Raw genomic sequence first — 19311 nt, 5'->3', positions numbered from 1 at the left:
AGTAAAATACAGAATTTTTTATTTTTATAATATCGGGCTAAAACTTTGAATATGGCGACGTTGTTTATAATTTCAACACTATGTCATTCTTTATTCAGCATGTATGAAGGTCAACTACTTTGCGTTTTGACTGGAGTTTTGTTAATCATATGTACTTTCTCCATCCAATATCTACAGATATCTTACCACAGCATAATTCCACCAGCAGCCAAGACTGCAATGATCAGTTTTATCCAAAGCTACAATATGCGAATAATATTTAAACAACGTAAGTTAAATTTTTATCATTTTTAACACTTGCGCATCTAATTTAACTATGCATAAATTTATTCTTGCAATTTGCGAATTGAGTTCAAATTTATTCTCTTATTTTCCATGAGGCTGCACAACGATGTGTAATTTTCTAGACTGTTTCATTATTTTAGAATAACTGCATGGCTAAGTTAATTTAACTGCTAAAATCGTAATCGGTATTCTTGTAATATCAATTTTATATTTTAAAATGAAATTGTGTTCGTAAGTGTTGAAAATAGAGTGATCATATTTTTTCTTACAACCAATTATTTGGAAATTTGTTTTTTTTTTTCTTCCAATGAAGTATTTACCTTACAGCTCCATGGGCAAAATGTCATCTACGATCTAGCATGAGTTCTTTGGCAGCAGTTCTACAGCCAGAATTAGAATCAATTAAAAGTGCTGGAACATGGAAATCAGAACGAGTAATTACCTCACCACAGAGCATGAAGATTCGAGTTGGGAATGGAAAGGAAGTTTTGAATTTCTGCGCGAATAACTACTTGGGATTATCTGTAACTACAGCATCTATATTTAAGGAATTACTCACGAATTGATGTTTGAATTTTTTAAATATATCATATTGTTTTTAGAATAACGAAGAAGTAGTTGCAGCTGCTAAACTAGCTTTGGATAAATATGGAGCTGGTTTAAGTTCGGTAAGATTCATTTGCGGTACTCAAGAAATCCACAAAGAATTGGAAGATAAGTTATCAGCTTTTCACAAGAGACAAGATACAATTTTGTATGCGTCTTGCTTTGATGCAAATGCTGGGATTTTTGAAACTTTATTAACAGCAGACGATGCTGTAATAAGTGACGAATTGAATCATGCGTCAATCATTGATGGGATTCGACTTTGCAAAGCGACAAGATACAGGTATTTTTTCTGAAAAATGAAAAAGAATTAATTTACATAAATCAGTCAAATCAAACTCGGATTATAATCCTCATTCAACATCTAGCTGTACCTGAGATGATTATAATAATGGTTACATTTTCTGAATATTTATCTTCTTCTGTCTACATCACCAGGTATAAACATAGAGATATGGCAGACCTGGAAGAAAAGTTAAAACAAAGTGCCTCGTCGCGATTAAAACTGATCGCTACCGATGGAATATTTTCAATGGATGGCACAGTTGCACCATTACCCAAAATTACTGAATTGGCGAAGAAATACAATGCCTTGACATTTGTCGATGATTGTCACGCGACAGGATTTTTTGGAAAAACTGGAAGGTGAGTCACGTGCCGTTAATGAAAAAATTAATCTGGATAGTCGATGGTTGGACAGTAAAATAGGTAACATGTTCTGATTCAACAAAGCTTGCTCTTGTTGATAACGAAATTTACAAACGGTGATTTTAAATTTCCAAATAATTATTACAGAGGAACGGAAGAGTATTTCGACCTACTTCCAAGCATTGACATAATAAATTCAACACTCGGAAAAGCCCTCGGCGGGGCAGCTGGTGGATACACTACTGGACCAAAAGAGCTCGTTGATTTGTTAAGACAGCGTAGCAGACCATATTTGTTTTCTAATTCACTGCCGCCACCCGTCGTTGCTACAGGAATCAAGGTATCACCTTCCGCTAATCAATTATGAAGCCTTTAAAAATAAGTTACCGGTAACCACAATAAAGAAAAACAATACTTAATTATTACGGTATTCACAGGTTCTTGACCTCATCTCTGATAGCACGAAATTTCTAGAACGTGTTTCTAGCAACACTGAACATTTTAGAAGCGCTATGACTTCTGCAGGATTCACTTTAAGTGGAGATGGACATCCGATTTGCCCAGTAATGCTTGGAGATGCAAAGCTGGCTTCAGCTTTTGCGGAACGAATGCTTAGTAAGAAAATAAATTTGAATATCCTTTTCATATTCTTCTTAATAATTTTGCTTGAACATGTATCAAGGTAGTAGTAGAAATAAAAAATCATCAAGTTTAGTTGTTTTTATAATTTCGTCAGTAAAATTACTACAGGATCGAACAGGTCTAAACCTATTTTGCTAGTACGTACTTTTAGAGCATCAATTACGAATGGTTTGAAATAATTGGAGATTATAAACTTCCGCAAATAAGTAAAACGATACGAAATCTCTTATGTATTCCATGTTGTTTGCAGATAAAGGCATTTACGTGATTGGGTTCAGTTATCCCGTAGTACCAAAAGGCAAAGCAAGAATACGTGTTCAGATTAGCGCAGCTCACACAACAGAAGACATCGAGAGGGCGGTGGATGCTTTTATACAAATAGGAAAAGAACTTAAAGTCATATCGTAAATATTTTATTCTTGAAGTTGAATAAATTATCCAATGTGTATGTGGGTACATACATTAACCTACACCATACATTAAGACGGCCGGCAACACCACTGTAATAAAAAAAAACTCGGCTGCCAGCAGGTTAATGTTCTCAGTTGTATGATTGTCGAAATTTGTAACAAATTAAAATAAGTGTATGGTAAAAGATGTTGGCTGTAAAGCACAACCAGTCATTAGCTTTTCTTAAAAAATACTGCTTCTACTGCTATCACTAAAAATCACCACATTTGGTAGCCTAAGAATTGAAACAAACTCATGTACACACAACATGCGAATGGATGAATGAATTTGTTCTGAAATAACTGTGAGCAAAATTTTTCTTCTATTTGTTCAGAAGTAGGAATTAACTACTTCATGTTGATAAATCGATCTGTTTGACAGATTTTCCGGAATTAGTAACCAGTCATTTCCTCACAATATAAATTAATAGTATAACATTACTGGGAGTAAAATTCATAACAGCTCGTAGCAGTAAGTACGTACAACTTCTTAATTAATCTTTGGATAAATCTGTGAAGAATATTTACAGATTGATATTAAGATTAGAAAATTTGAATATAAATTAGCAACGACGAATCGATATTATGCCAAATGATTAATAAATCATTCACCATCGCCAGTAAAATAACACGAAGTAATTTGAATCAGAAAAATATGCTTGAGAATCTATTCCAATAGATTGCAAGTATGTTGGATTTATTTTCAGTTAACTTACAGACGACATTTGCATGTAGAAAAATGACGATTAAATGGACAGAACGTGCAACGGTAAAACTGGTGATTCTTTACGGAAGACACGAATGCCTGTGGAATCCGTTTCTTCCAGAATTCAACAAGCAGCTTTGTTGTTATCAAGCTTACAAGGAAATTGTTCGGTGTATGAATGTACCTGGGTTAACTGTATGCGATTGCGTCAAACGCATATCGTTTGTGAAAAAACAATATTGTTTTGAGCTTTCAAAAATTAGCGCTGCCATATCACGCGGCACTTTTTATAAGCCTAAAGCTAATTGGTTTGAAATTATGCATGAACTGCTATTTCCATACATTCAATCAGAGTCCAACAATTACAACGATGATTCTAGAAAGGTACGATGCATTTTTTTAGATATAAATTGTGTAATTTTTACTTCTGAGTCATTATCTTTGTATGGCAGAAAATTCTTAATTTCAATATTTCATTGTTTTGCATAGGATTGTGATTGTTCGCAAGACGAAGAAGGAGATGGTGATGGTGACGGATGCGATAACGAAAACCCAGTGATTGACGAATGTGAATGCCCACCATGTGAATGTCCACCTTCTGAAAACTTTGAACAAGATCGCGCATCTTACTCAAAGAAGGAAACATATTTGGATCTTCCTCACAAGAAACATCACCGTTCCAAGTCTCGTGCATCTAAAACTCGTGGTTCCTCCAAGTCACCAATATGCTCTACACGAAGAAATTGCGTAGAACGAAATTCTGCGTCAGATCTAGAGAGATCAAGACCGCTACCAAAATTTAACAAGCACGGTAGATCGTGCACACAAACTGACAACGCCACAAACACAAGAAAGACTATGTGCGATAAAGGAAACGATGTTATACGATCTATGAGCACGACAAAATGCGCCCAAGTATCAAAAAGATGTATAGATGCCGGCAACAGAACAAGCTCACTTTACATTAGTCAATCTGGCGTTCAAACTGAACGAAAATCTACAGCAAATACTTACACGAATTGCGAACACGCAGAAAAGGCGCAATGCACAATGGTACTCTTGCGATCACAGTAATTATTTTCTAAAAGGCGAATAAGAACCTGTTACTGGTTCCTCGATTGTTACAGAATGATGAATTTACGCTGGACGATGTCTGCATAGATTCCGCAGAAGGAAGTGGAAAGAAGTGTAACCAGTATGACGAATTTGACATGTTCGGGAAGAGTGTCGCTTGTCAGTTGCGTAGTCTCAGCTTAGGTAATTGTCAAGTCTGAATGACTTTATTCGAAACAGAATTATCTAATCTGAACAACTTAGTGAAGTATATTTCAGGAATTCAATTTAAGTTGGCTCTGAATAATTTAATGTTGTCACGTCTATTTTTTTTTCTCAAAATTGACTCCATGTAACGTTACGCGCATATGCATTTCTTTTTTTTCTTCCTCAAGAATCGGCTATCAATTTGGAGAAACGCATACAAGATATGATGACCGAAGAGCGACTATGCTGTATGAAAGACAACGTAGCTGCAAAAACTGGTAGCAAAGATTGCACCTGCACTTGCAACGAATGCAAAGAATGTTGTTCTTTGGAAAAAGATCAAACTTGCGCATGCGGCGTACCGGTCAGCAAATGTTTGCCTTTATTTCCAATGAAACCCAGCCAATGTTACGGATTTGGATGTAATTAAAAGTAATTATTTTATCCGACATGATTATTAATATGTAGAAAAAATGAGCTGTAATGATATGCAATGGAAAACACAGAATATCTGTATTCAATTGTAATTTACAACCTATTCCAAATCTGTCATAATTCGGCATTTTTATTTTGAAAACTAACAATTATCTAAATTTAACAAAAAATTTTCACAACACAACAAAAACGAAATGTTATTTTTTCCATAGAGTTTTAGGAGCCGACTTGCAAGCATAATGAAATATGTCGAGCAAATGGGATGACAAATTGATCGAACAGTTTCTGACATTGTACCGAAAACATAAATGTCTCTGGAATCCGTACTCTTATGATTATAGGAACTGCGCTGTTAAGAATGAAGCCTTTAAAACTGTTGTACAGGAGTTGAATTTTCCTGGTATCAGAGTGCCCGAATGTTTGGAACAAATTGAAGTCATAAGGGAAAAGTAAAGTCAGGATGACGCGGGTTTTACACATGCGCTTAACAGGATTACGTTAATGTTTTTTATTTTGCATGCATGACAGTTTTTCAACATCTTGAAATAACTAAAGTTAGGAAATTTACTTGTTTAGATACAAACGAGAACAGGCAAAGGCTGAAAAGAAACTAAAATCTGGAAAACTATACAATTCGAATGTACCATGGTTTAATCTTATGTCTCAAATGCTATGCGAAGTGATAAATGATGAGGAAACGTTCAGTAAAACTCCAGTCAAATTCGCTCCTTGTGCTGGGACAAAGAGCAAGCGCACCAAACACACTCCAACATTCAATAAGCATGGACAATTTATCTCACAAGATAACTATGAAAGAAATGTTGAAAGCATATCCAAAAAGAATGATAACAATGCCTCAGTTCTATCTGAAGAAGAGCTAGAAGACTCAGGTATCATGCAGTGGCCGACTTGGCAGTAAAAGGCTACGAATACTTGATCAATAGATATTCGGTGAATGGTAGTATACGTAGGATTAATATCAATTTTTCACAGGCTTCGAAGAACCAAAAGCACAACAACGAAATGCTAATTTCCAGAGTGAATTGAAACTGGTCGACGATGAAAATGATCAGCATAACGTATATGTGTCCTGTGGTTGGGAAACAGAGAAAAGTCCGACCGAGATGCACAGTAGAACATATGAACTTAATAATTGTAAAGAGAGCAGGACCAAAATTCAACCTGAAACTGAAAGAACTGTTACAGTAAATTCATCAAAACTTGCTGATGAAAATTTCATTGACGAGACAAATTCTCCACCATTTTACGGCAAGAAAGTTAATTATTCAAGTAGGAAACCTCAAATACAGGAAACGGATGTTATTCAATCTCAAAAAAACCTTGAAACAAATGAAGATCCTCCTAACCCGTCGCAAAACTACAGCGGAAAATGCATTTCTACTCGACAAAAAAATTTTGATAACACAAAAAATACGACCTATCAAGATAATATCAAAGCAGTAAAATTACCAGACGATATTTTATCGAAAGAAATTAATTATGTTCGTTGTCCTCAAAGTAAAAAAGAATTTGGAAACAATATTGCAACGCATCCAAGTAACGTTGGCCATAATACTCAAAGCTACTATTTGGAACACATCCAGCCCAATTTTGAAATAAATCGAACTAGCCATCATATCAATGAACCTACACCAAGTATGGTTCGCTACCGTGACGCATTCAATCAGCAGTCAAAGAGAGCACCAGAATTTTTCGATGACATAATTGGGAACGATAACGTGTCTCCTACCAGGTACAATGCATGCGTTCAGGAATTCGGCGGAGTTAGGCCTGCAGTATTACCAATCGCACCTGAAGAAGATAAATACGAAATCTGCCCACGATTCACAATCATTATCCCAAATTCGGATGAGGAGGATCAACATCTAGAAATTATTGGATACGAAGTTCGTGCCATCAATCGACAACTATCGAAGTATATGTTGTGCCCACATTCCGAGAGTGAAAAAAAAGCAATGAGCACTGTTGAATGCTTATGTAAAACTGATACACATGCAGCATGTAGAAATGTAAATATAGATTCGGCAAGACATAGCAATATTATTAAATTGGACATAAACCATGGTCGTTCCAAGCACAATCATGCAAAGAAACGGTTTCGTAACTCAGGGACTGCCTTCGAAAGACAATTCGAAGATGACTCTGAGCATCAAGATACGACGAAAATCGGAGTGCAGCATAAACCGTCTACCAGCAAGGGTGCGCAGACTGACACATCTTATGAAAATCAAATAATCCAGACGATACCAGATGTACAAACAGGGCAATCGAATCGTTCGAAATCTGTTAATAACAAAGACGTTTCCTTGATGACTACATCACTACACTATAAAGATGCACGCCTTCCAACTCCATACAGAAATGAGCCTCCGATAGATCAAAACTCATATGCAGTGAATGATGATCAAGTAAGCGGAAAACCATCGTGCTGTGCAGCACGCCCAGATATTAAGAATAGCTCATTGCCAGAAGAGAGTTTTAATAATACGAGGATACTACTCAATGTTATTGTAAAAATATTGGAAGCCGATAGCACACAGGAAGTACCAATAAATTTGCAAAGAACTTTGAATACGATGCTTGATACCTTTCAACAAATAACAACACTTCCACCAGCCGAAGTGGGATACCCCAAGAGTAATGTTAATGAATTAGAAGATGCTATGCATTATGATAATACGACGGACAGCACCCAGTATAGATTTCTTCCTTTAAACAAACCTTTTAAGAGTCAACAGGTGGAAAACAAAAATTCACGAGGTGAGAATACGTATAACTAATGTAAGATTAATGAAATGCTCTCCCTAATCATTACATACATGCAATCAGATGTCAGCTGGCGACATTTTACAGATTAGAGTAACAGCACGGTCATGACTGGATTTTTTTATCATGCAGAGTTTTAAATGTCCAACGTTGTTTTCATTTTGATAGAGATATAGTTAGATAGACAAAGAGGTTATTCTTTGATGGATTGAGATACAATAGAAATGTCCATTTGATGCCAACAACATTTAAAGTTTCTGCATCTTACCGTAGACACTTAATTTTTCAACTTGATCGCAGATTCAAAGATAAGAAGTATATCTGAATTGATAAAAAAATGGTTTCAGAGTCACCTGCCAAGATAGTGAAGCTTGATGATTCGACTGAAAATTTAAGGCCACAGTCTCCTATTGAAAGACCTGTTTGTCTCAGCGATATATCGGAAGACGAAACAACTATGTATCTTCTTCCAGGAGAGGTCAATAATGCAGTAAATAAAGATACTAGTGGAAACGAACAAAACCCTGCAGTTGTAACTCAAAAAAACCAATCAACCAATGAAACAGATACTAGATTAACTCAAATAAATGAACCATCAAATGAAAAAAATACTAGGAACGCTTTACAGAGTAGACTTCCAGATCATTCAAATGTATCGAACTCCATATCCGATCCAATTTTGGATTATACAAGTGAATTTGGTGGAAATGAAACCATTCCGTCGTCATCCCGGAACGTCAGCGAGAGTCTACCTGCAAGTCAACTAACAAAAGATTTCTTAGATGTTGTGAAATATACAATAATGATGGATCAAATGCTACAACCTAAGGAAAATGGTTAGCATCGATTATGCGTAAACACTTTAATGCATTTAAATCGAAATGTACAGGTCTATTCTCATCCATTCTCATCTTTATGATTCTAGGAAACAACGAATGCTGCAAACAACCAGAAAAATCAACGGATTCAGGACATTTGTATGTTTCAATATGTTCTTTTTTTTTGTGTAGTTAGCAAGCCTAACTGCGTTGACGCGAATAAATCATTCTCAATTATTTGTTACAGACGAAAATGATGACATCTGATGTATATCCAGTTAGCATCACCAGCATCTGTTGACTTCCGTTACACCAGAGAATGATGGGGTGACTGTTCATTAATTACCTACCAGCCATACTTCGAACAGTGAAATATTTCAAAACTAAAGCAAGGATTGAAAAAATAATTGAAACTGTTTTTCATAAGCTGTCAATAAAATTTTATAAACTAAGGATGAAATTTAAAAATAAATCCAACTATATACATATCAGTCAGTAAATAATGTTATGTGTGATCGGTAAGTTCATTGCGTAGAAGTTTTTCATATTTCAATAACATATAAACCAATGATACTGAGTTTTATGATTGTCTTTTTGAACTACCTTTCAAAATTTTTAATCGAGATGGTAGGTTGGTCAACCCAAGAATAAAAAAATAAGTGAAACGGAGTTAGATTAATTCTTGTTGGCAAGATGGTGTTGAGTATTGTCACGGGTATTGTGGTTCAAAGAAGTAAATGAAAATGTAAAAACAACTTGACAGAATGTCATTTTGACATTTCTGGTAATAAATACAAACCAAAGTTTCAAAAATTTCAATAGTTACAGGATGTATATTATATCGAGGCTATGCATAATTGACCTATACTCCGTATGCCCAAGACTGTTAGTATTTTAAAATTATTATGAAATTTGAACAGTTATCAGTTGTAATTTACGATTGGTTTAAAAATTCGGAACAATCTAACTCCTGTAATCCATCTCGCCTTAATGATACAAAGTGGTTCGTCGACCAGAGAAAAAAATGTCTAATCACTGGAGCGAAGCAAAAATCTTCAAATTTTTAAGACTTTACAAAAGTTACGAATGCCTGTGGAATCCTTATTCATCTGAATATGGGAACTACGATGCAAAATCAAACGCATTTTCCCAAATATTACGCGAAATGAACGAATTTGGATTAACCATTAACAAGTGCTTGAATCAGATTAAATACATCCGTAAAACTTATAAGCAAGAACAGCAAAAATTAGAGAACATCGCTTTTTTAGGAGGCCGTGCCTATTCAAATTTGCTGTGGTATCCGTTAATGAACAGCATGTTGTTGAAAGTTATCCAGGACGAAGAAAGAGCGGTGAGGAAAATCTTTATTCTTAAATACATGTTTGCGTTACGTAGAAATATGTTATTTTTCGACTGAACTTTAATTGAGAATGTTATTTAATTGTTTAATTTTCAACTCCATTTAGAATCAACAATCTAGCAGTTTGAATCTTATCGCTGTGCCGAAACGCCTACGATTGAATTCAGGGGATCACCTTGCTCAAAGAGAATTGCGAGGAAGATTTCCAGTGACTTATGGAGAGACAACCGTCATCTGTCCATATATACCAAATTCGAACCAAGAAGATTATACGGATTACTACCCAAATTCTATCATGCCTATGAATTGTGTTGACATGTGTGTTCCGAATGAACATATAAGTTGTTGCCCTACCTGTGGATTTTCGAGGGATACCTGTTGTAATTGTCATTCAATCAATGACGTTGGGTGCAGTGCAGAAAATTTTAATCAAAGCTATATTTCGCAATCACAGATTGATTATCGGCCTAAAACCTCGTATAATTATAGAAAGGGCGTATTGGAAATAAACTCCGCGGTCCGAATTCCTGTATCCGAGCCTTTGACAAACCGTGGACATGGCCATCTCATCGAAAGCATAACACTAGAAGAACCTGAAGAGTATAATTTCAAATCCGGTTCCCGTAATCGACAAACAAACATTAAAAATAACAAAGATGATGAAGAATTGCCAGTGCCATGTAACGCAAAATCTGTTCGGAACAACGAAAACAGTAAAACAGCAGATGTATATAGTTCTCCAGAAATCCTGGAACGTGCTGTTAATATTAAATCGAATGCTATAAACTATCAACCTAGTGAAAATGGTGTTACGACAAGAAATATTAGACAGAGATTAAAGAAGTCTAGCAAAAACTGGGGAAGTGTTGATGAAATGGTACGAGCTACAAATTTATTAAGCTTGGTTGGTGTAACACAAATTTCGCCTTGCAAGAATATCAAGCGTAATGAAAATTGTACCGGCGGTAGCAAACCAAAAGCCAATAACTCGAAGAGTCTTAATGATAATTTAGAATCTGAACAAAGCATTGATTTGAAATCCTTATTGAGTACCAAGCCACCAATTGTAGCACTTAATTCGAACTACCAACGTAATGTGGACATTGTAGATGAAAATACATCAAAGAAAAATGTACCCCTGGCTAATATAAGGATTAAGATGAATCACGCTTCAACCGCGGTATCCGAAAATCATGAGCATTTCATAAAACAGAATATTACCGTTGAAAGTCCCCAAGCAAAAATCGAATCTGGTCAAATTGGTAGAAATGGTAACTCTGAAAATTTGAAAGCGGAATTAAGCTCGGGACAGATAGAAAAGTCAGAAACATTGAATCGTGTTCTGAATGAGAAAGGTTTTCCGGAGAAGATTGATGATTGTAAGCAGGAAAGGCATAATGTAGAAGCTACCGAGGATCTAAAACAAAAATCGAAAAGTTTGATGAAGTATAATTTAGCAAAAATTGTTGTAGATTTCATCGACGAAACGTTAAACAAACCAGGTAAAGGCACGTCTACGGATCACGAAGAAAGATTAATTCTGAAGAAGGTAGCTGAAGACTTACGAACGGTAGTGAATGAAAGAAATCCTAATCAAAGTGAAAATAACATAATAAAGCCTATGAATAAAACAATTTGTTGGCGTCAGCCAATCGAAGAACGTTGCAATATTATTCCCTGCAAATTCGTCAAATCCTCAGTTAACGAAACTAATCATGTAGAAGATATCCCAAGTGGAAAATCAGTACAATCGAATAATGGTGTACCACAGAAAAAATTGCACAGTTATAGAATGATGGCAGGAGCAGATTTTGGTGTCGAAAATAACATAAATAAATCGATTTCGGTTACCCAGCATCAGGGTACAGTAAAAAATGTAAAAAATATTGACGTACCAAATATAACCGACGTATCTTGTAACACAGTGTCCCAAACAAATTCCCGACAAAATATCGCTGATATAAAATATGTGCAGCCTAATGAAATATCAAGTTCAAACCGTTTAGTTTCGAAAACTTCACAGTATGCGAATACGCAATCATCATGTATGAATCATGCGAAAAACGACAAAATTTCAGTTTTACATGGAACGAAGGATAAATCGTTTGGACTGAAAGATATTGGTAGCAAAAAATACCCTGGTTTGGATCTAAAAGCTATAGAAATAAGTGACAAAATAAAGATGAAAAAAAGCGAATTGATTACTGAAGATAATTGTCAGAAATTAGTAAGTAATTCAAATATCTGTAATTCAAGTCCTGCCTCGCAAGATGTAATGAAAGTTGAAAATTATGTAACTACAAATATTTTAGTAGATGCATCGGAAAGCACAGAAAACATGGTCATAGATAAGGTCGTAAAAGAAATAACGGAGTGCCTCCAAAAAACTTTGAACAAAAGTGGATATACTGTTGATAAAAAGAATTTTTTTTCAAAGAAGAGCCTAATCACCAGCGGCAATGGTGAAGTAAATAGTAAAGAGATAGAAAATGAAGCAGTGTGGAAAACAGAATTGAGAAATCTAGTTGGCGATTTAATGAATAACAAAAAGACTGGGTATCCAATTACCTTCAAAGTCAAAACAATGATTTTGCCAGTGATAAATCAATCAGCTACGAAAGAGACTACTTCAATTTTATCACAATTAACTACAAAAAGCGAGTACAATACAAGCGAGAACACACCTCCTCAAGTTTGTAAGACGTTCAGTAATGAAAATAGTTCAATTAAAGATACTGAATGCAGTAGGAGTAAGCACAAATTGTTTGCAAAAGATGACGAAAAGCAACCCAAAGAAGGGAAAGATTTCAGTACGTACATTTTAAATAGTCATAATAATAATTGTAAAATCACAGCGAAGCAATCGCTCGATGAAACAGAAAATATAACTTGCGATGTAGAAACCAATGGTCTCAATTCTGATGCCTGGTTCCATAAATTATGTAGAGAAAGTCGATCGAAAAATAAGGTATTACCAAATCTGATGAAGAGATATGTTAAAAGAAGCAAGAGAATTGTTCCTAGATACTCAAACAAAATTTTGATTAAAGAAGCTAATCGAATTGTCTTATCTAACAATGGTCATTTAAATGAATTGCAGAAGCTATTGAAATATCTTGTAAAATTTGAAAAGAAATTTCATACTATCTCCAAAAAAAATAATAGTTTCTTGCATAACGGAACACCGGAAAAGAAATGCATAGCGTCAAATGATGAAGAATTTGTAGAAAATCAAATCAATGCTCAATTACTTCCAAGGAATGATTTCAATGGGGTAAAAAATATTTTTCCTCAATGTCACGGTAAAGATATTAGCGTTTATTTGTGTACAGAAATATCTCAAAATGATCAAAAAGAGATCCAAACGGCAACGAGCTGTAATGATCATTTCAGCAGTAGCATATCTCATGATGTTAACAGAGATTTGCTTTTCACGAGTCAAGAAAATAAACTGTTCAAAAGTATTTTGAGCAGTTGTTCAATCAAATCTTTCAGTAGAGACGAGATGGATTTCAGTGACTGGGAGTCATTCAGTGAATCTGACGAAGAAGCAGGGTTGGCACAATTAAATGGTGGACATCGAAATACGTCAAGTCTTGATAATCATAAAAGGCATTATGTAAGAGGATTTTCTAAAAAAGAGCTTCAGTTGTTACAAAACTCGAACAAGGGGAACAAGAATTCTGCATCGTATTCGACTACCCCTCCCAAGCAAATCTGCTCTGCTTATACTATGACAGAATCAGGAAAAAAAGAATTTTTGTACTGCAATAGTGTCAACGATGTAAAAACACTGAACAATATCATTTTGCCGATTAGTAAAGGGCTTTTTCAAGTGTCGGAGGCTAATTCATTAAAGAATTTATCAAATATACAATATAATTGTAGTAGGAATGATTTGAATATAAATCAAAAAGATGTATCGGACTCTGAGAAACACAGTGAAGTATCCTCGTGTTGTATAGGTAAATTATATAAAGAGTGCAAAACAGTCCAGATAAAGTTACATCGGATTTGTAACAGAGTCAAAAATTTTTAGCAATTTATGATGTGTTTTGTATGTTTTACAGAACTTGAAGATAATCAAAAGACAAACGAATGTGTAATAACAAGTCGTAACGAGTCTGAGAAAGGCCAATCATTATTGGAAGCTAAACTGCAATTCGCTGCCAAAAGTCACATCAAGTCCTGCTGTAATAGAGATACCACAAGCAGCGTATGTACACCAATTTGCGATGTGACCAGTCGCCTCAGATTATGTGCAATCATGAAACCACCAAACGAATATCTGCTAGCTAATAATAGTGATATTCTAGCCGATAACATATGTTGCTGTGAAAGTTTGAGAAAGATGGAAGAGGTGAATGCTGAAAGGGATTTAAAGTTACTTAGAAGAGCTAGTCGAAAGAATGTTATGATAGGAGATACAAATGTGAAATCAATGTCTGCTACTTGTCAGACGGAATTTTTGAAAAGTGTTCCGAACATGGTTGAACAGCAAACTCAAGGAAAGATTAGAGAGCCTGGGCAAAATTTAAATGATACCTATCATATAGCAGAGAAAGAAATACTAACAAATACTTCTGTTGCTACAATGTCGAAAATTACGGCATCAGGCGAGCAAGGTAATACCAAGAATTCAGTATCAATTCCGTTAGACCTGACAGCTTTCCAAAAGGAATCCGTTTTGCTAGAAATAAAACTGCTGCAGCCACTATTTTCAATTGAATTAAGAAAAGCACCGAAAGATATCAAGAAACTAGGATTAACCAACTTTGAGAATGATTCTGAACTTTCGCATCATGACGAAGATGATATAGACAGACATTCGTTTGAGGAATCTACTATTGAATCTAGTACAGAGAAATGTACGATGACTGACAATGCAAACACGAATCACGCTAATGAAACCATTCCACCAAATTCTCACAATAAAAGACAGGCAGAGAGGGATCAAGGAACATTTCCACTGATAAAGAAAAATGAAGAAGATACTTTTTCGTGTAGAATAGAATCGCCAAATTCAAAGCCAAACACGGAAAATGACGACAACGAGATTAAAGTATCGAAAGATCAAAAAGAATCTATAAATTCTATGGCATTCATTGTAAGTGAACAAAAAACAAATACCTCAACAAATTTCCAAGGAAATTCAGGCGGCTCAAATCTTGATCTTTGTAATATGATTCCTCCGCATGTTGCGATATTATCGACAAACTACAAAGATCCTGGTAATCAAAGTGACATCCACAAGGCTTCAGTGAATGATCGTTCTGTTGATTGTGTGGATAAGACGCTACCAATATTAGAAATGAATTCGTCTAACGGAACGGAATCGATGACAATAGAAACTTTAATCAAAAGTGTAGAAATATGCTTGCAGCGTGTAAAGGATCCTATCGTAAAAAAGGAATTAGTTGGAATCGTCAGGTATATCAATAATCAGAATCAGAATAACAATGACTCTTCAAGAAAAAGTCATACACAGTTAAGCGAACAAGCCCCTAAATATTCAAGATGGTCTGTAGAAGAAAATGGAACTTCAGTCCAGATTAAATGTGAAGATGATAGTGTAAAGCAGTCGCCTTTGCCAATCACTGAGGACAGTCAATGCGGAAAGTCATGCAAATCTTCCGAAGTGACTCTGCCCACAAGAAGTTTTGAAAATAATAAAGGAACTGACGAAGATAATCATAGTTCGACAGACAGGTCTGAGATTATGCCAAGTTATGAGAATAAATCCAGTTCAATGACAAACATGGGTGATAATTTTATAAACAATGAAACAATTCCAATTGCTCATAGTACATTATTGTCAAGTGATGTCGATGATAGTGAAAACAGTTATTTAAATGTATCAAGTTTCGAATCGTCGTTTTTGAAATTTACCAAGGAGTCGCAACTCGTAAAATCTAAGAACCCAGGTATGATTTATGAAAGAACAAGCTCTGGCAATAGTTGTGATCAAAGTATCGATGAGGAATTAAATTCAAATCCACTGGCAGAGAATCATGCAAATGACGAATCTAAGCATTGGCACTGTAATGGACGGCCAATAGAAATAGATATTGATGCATTTATTAGTTCAATTGCAACCCAACTGCGAGGCTTGTCTACAGGTAAACGAAACATAATGGAATAATACAAATTTAATAAAAATCTATAATGATAATCACTATTTGGAAAGTATCTTTTTTATCTTTCAGAAGCTGCTTTAAGATCTCAACAGCGTATCCAAGAACTGATGAGTGAGAGTAATTTGGAGGCGGAGAGAAGTAAAAACTATCGATGATTTATAAGAATCACGCATGTAATTATTGGAGCAAACCAGTCTGAGATCATTATAATTATTGTAAATTATGAAGAAAAGTAATGAGTCGTTTTTGTAGAGTTCAAATTTTTTACTTATTTTTTTTCGCAATATAACAAAAAATTTATCAAAGTACAAATATTGGGGCTCATTAAAATACTAAAAACAATTATTTGACAATCATGTCACCACTACCAAACAATAATTGAATTTTATAACAATGCCGGGTAAACAAAATATGATCGGTGTGACGTTGGCAACAGGCTGCATTCTACATGTTAACTGCGTTCGAAAATCACCCGACTGTTCGTTCTTTTTGAAAAATAAGAGTTTACGAATATATACACTGATCGATGAAATCAAATCTTCGATAAACGAGTCGTTTTAATCCAGTAAATGATGGAGAAACTGTCTCGCGTACGCAGCCAGACAAACCCATCAAAGCCAATATTGCACGATAGCATTAAAGTGTAAAATAAATTAAACGTAGTACGTAATACCTTCAATTTTCGCAGGGTATTTGATCTGCAGTAATTTGCTAGATCCAGCGTCGTCCCATCATCCGTGCCTCACTGCGTACACATATCGAATGTCTTCGGAATAAATACACTCAACCGCACGCTACACTTTGAATAATGTGACTTCAAAAACGCGACACCGAAAGCGTGGCTCCCGCGCGTGACGTCACTTCAACCGGATTGAACTGTTTCTACCGCTTCAAACCGAGCTGCGCGAACATGAAGACTAGAGGTATGCACAAAAGTGCGTTCCAAAACGCCACCTATGTGCGCCTGACCACCCGAGAATAGAGGCCAAGTTGATCATAATACAAGGTCTAACGACAAATACCTGTAAATAAAATAATAAAATAATAAAAAAAATAAAAGATACTCAAGCAGTGCAAAAGGGATAAGCCACGTGGGTGATACAAGGCACATGGTGTAGAAGATGGACAGCTGATGTTTTCAGAGTTTTTATAGATCGCCGCATAGCAGCAGAATTTGAATCTGAGACAACGTTGAAAGCAATTGCGTGTTTTTCCTTACTTGTTTCAAAATCGTGTATCTCGTTTTATCCCTCTTTTTGTATGTATCTACTCCTCAGCTATTTGATCAGATTGTTATAAATCAAAGTAAACAGAAATATTTAATGTTGTTATTAGCATCGTATAATATTTTATTTATTCGGTATAATATTATTGTGGTTATGTATATATGCCGATACATATACACATAACACACACACACATATACAGATATTATATACATAAGGTTGGTGATTCGTAGTATTATAAATGCTTGAGCCTGCCTATGCATTTTGTATAGTTTTCATATTGCGTATTGTAATAATAGTAATTATCGTAATAATCTGGATTTGTAATACTTTTTCTTTAAATTTATTTATTACTTTTAAAATATATCCTAGGACAAGTATTATTCAACATTATTATCTCTTCTTCGGTGATGAATGAACATTGGTAGTATATTATTTATATTATTATAACGTTTTCTTCAATCATTTTCTCTGAAAAGTATTTACAGTTTGTCCGTAACTAGTTGCTGCTCTGCTGTCGTTAGCTGTGTTTAGTCTCTTTTTATAACTTGATTTTGTTTTGTCGTTTTTTTTTTTTTTTTTTTTTTCTCTATGAGGAACAAATACGCGTCTCGACTTCAGTTATAATATGTAATATAATACTTTAGCATAGACTCCAGAATGTATGTATGTATATTGTGTACTAATAATTATTCTATGAATACAAGATCTCTATCATCTATAATCATAATAAACGACTGAAAACATAAATTAGACTTTATAAAAATACTATCAACGGCCGTATGCAACGTTCCAATACAATTCCGGGTACGTAATCATTAATCAATAATAATAATCAGGCCATTAGTAGTACAATATATATATTAATTATCCTAGTGTAATCATTATATCTGGATTGCATTGCAAATCCTACAAGGTAAGCGTTTACTTTATATATCTGATACTTTACGTAATAATACAATAACAATAAAGTGCATTTATTATTCAGTTCTAGATTTCATACTTCTCTTAATTAAATATGTATATACTTTTTGCCCCTTTCAATTAACGAATTACCTATATCCATAGCGTCGATGTACGCTGGATTATGTTTATTGTTTAAAAAGCTGTATTTCTTTTGTACGATTAAGAAAGGTTATTTTATACCAATGCAAGTCAACAAGCTATCTACGAACAGTTTTTTTTCTCAATTTTTTGTTTTTCTTTCTACTTTGTCTGTTTTTTACTTTATTATTTTCACGAGTAATTTCTCACTCCTCTTCTTCTTCTTCCATTCGTAGTTATTTTCACTAAAGTTATTTTGGAATGACTCGAGGTGCTCGTTTAAAACGCCAAGCGCAAGAGCGGAAATTACATAATACATAGTTAATAATACTTTTTAGCAGAATAGAGGCGGAAATATTCGTCGTCTTTTTTTGCTTCATTTCTATCATAAATCCAAATGTACTGCTCGAGACTGTCGATAATTATTCGGTGAATGCCTACGTATATTGATTAACTAATCATAAGAGGTTTGGCTTCGGTTTTGAATCCGGAAACCAGAGTTCTAAAATTTCAATTTCGGAGAATATACATTCCGAGTTATATAATGATCAAACAACATACATCTCTAACATACGCAAAAAATCACCTTTAACAACTCAATTCGTACGTGCTGACTACAATTTTGAGGTTCATTAGTTTGTCTTTAATTTATCTATAAGTATGTATAATATGCCATATGTATGTACGTTTGGTTAATGTCCTTTCATCCATTTGATGATTTTCAAGTCTCACCACACTAGAGAGGATCCGCATCATCAGTCAAACCGAACCCCTTTCAATTCCAATTTGAAAATAGACAACATACCTAGCTAAGGACTCGTTTCGATTAACGACCGAAGAACAGGTTATAGATAAAAGGTAGATTCATAGAGTAATGCGCGTTAATATAATTACTTTTTAGTTTA

General features: G+C 34.8%; 3 protein-coding genes across 3 annotated transcripts; all 3 read left to right on the top strand.

Annotated features, from left to right (window-relative positions):
* The first annotated feature begins 57 nt into the window (after positions 1-57).
* On the top strand, positions 58-2933 carry LOC124174998 (2-amino-3-ketobutyrate coenzyme A ligase, mitochondrial). The gene is made up of 7 exons (XM_046554782.1): positions 58-268; positions 613-809; positions 888-1174; positions 1330-1536; positions 1687-1879; positions 1977-2154; positions 2432-2933. Exons 1-7 carry the CDS (start codon positions 100-102, stop codon positions 2587-2589), a joined length of 1389 nt encoding a protein of 462 aa, XP_046410738.1. The 5' UTR covers positions 58-99; the 3' UTR covers positions 2590-2933.
* A 138-nt stretch (positions 2934-3071) lies between these two features.
* On the top strand, positions 3072-5500 carry LOC124175001. The gene is made up of 5 exons (XM_046554792.1): positions 3072-3720; positions 3826-4389; positions 4464-4593; positions 4785-5028; positions 5373-5500. Exons 1-4 carry the CDS (start codon positions 3319-3321, stop codon positions 5024-5026), a joined length of 1338 nt encoding a protein of 445 aa, XP_046410748.1. The 5' UTR covers positions 3072-3318; the 3' UTR covers positions 5027-5028; positions 5373-5500.
* LOC124174980 lies at positions 5284-9431 on the top strand. The gene is made up of 5 exons (XM_046554743.1): positions 5284-5921; positions 6025-7812; positions 8166-8654; positions 8744-8795; positions 8884-9431. The coding sequence occupies exons 1-5, from the start codon at positions 5690-5692 to the stop codon at positions 8891-8893; spliced, it is 2571 nt and encodes an 856-aa protein (XP_046410699.1). The 5' UTR covers positions 5284-5689; the 3' UTR covers positions 8894-9431.
* Positions 9432-19311: the final 9880 nt, after the last annotated feature.

The sequence above is a fragment of the Neodiprion fabricii genome, chromosome 1, assembly GCF_021155785.1.
Source record: "Neodiprion fabricii isolate iyNeoFabr1 chromosome 1, iyNeoFabr1.1, whole genome shotgun sequence".
Classification (NCBI taxonomy): Eukaryota; Metazoa; Arthropoda; class Insecta; order Hymenoptera; family Diprionidae; genus Neodiprion; species Neodiprion fabricii.
This window is presented reverse-complemented; position numbering and strand designations above follow the sequence as displayed.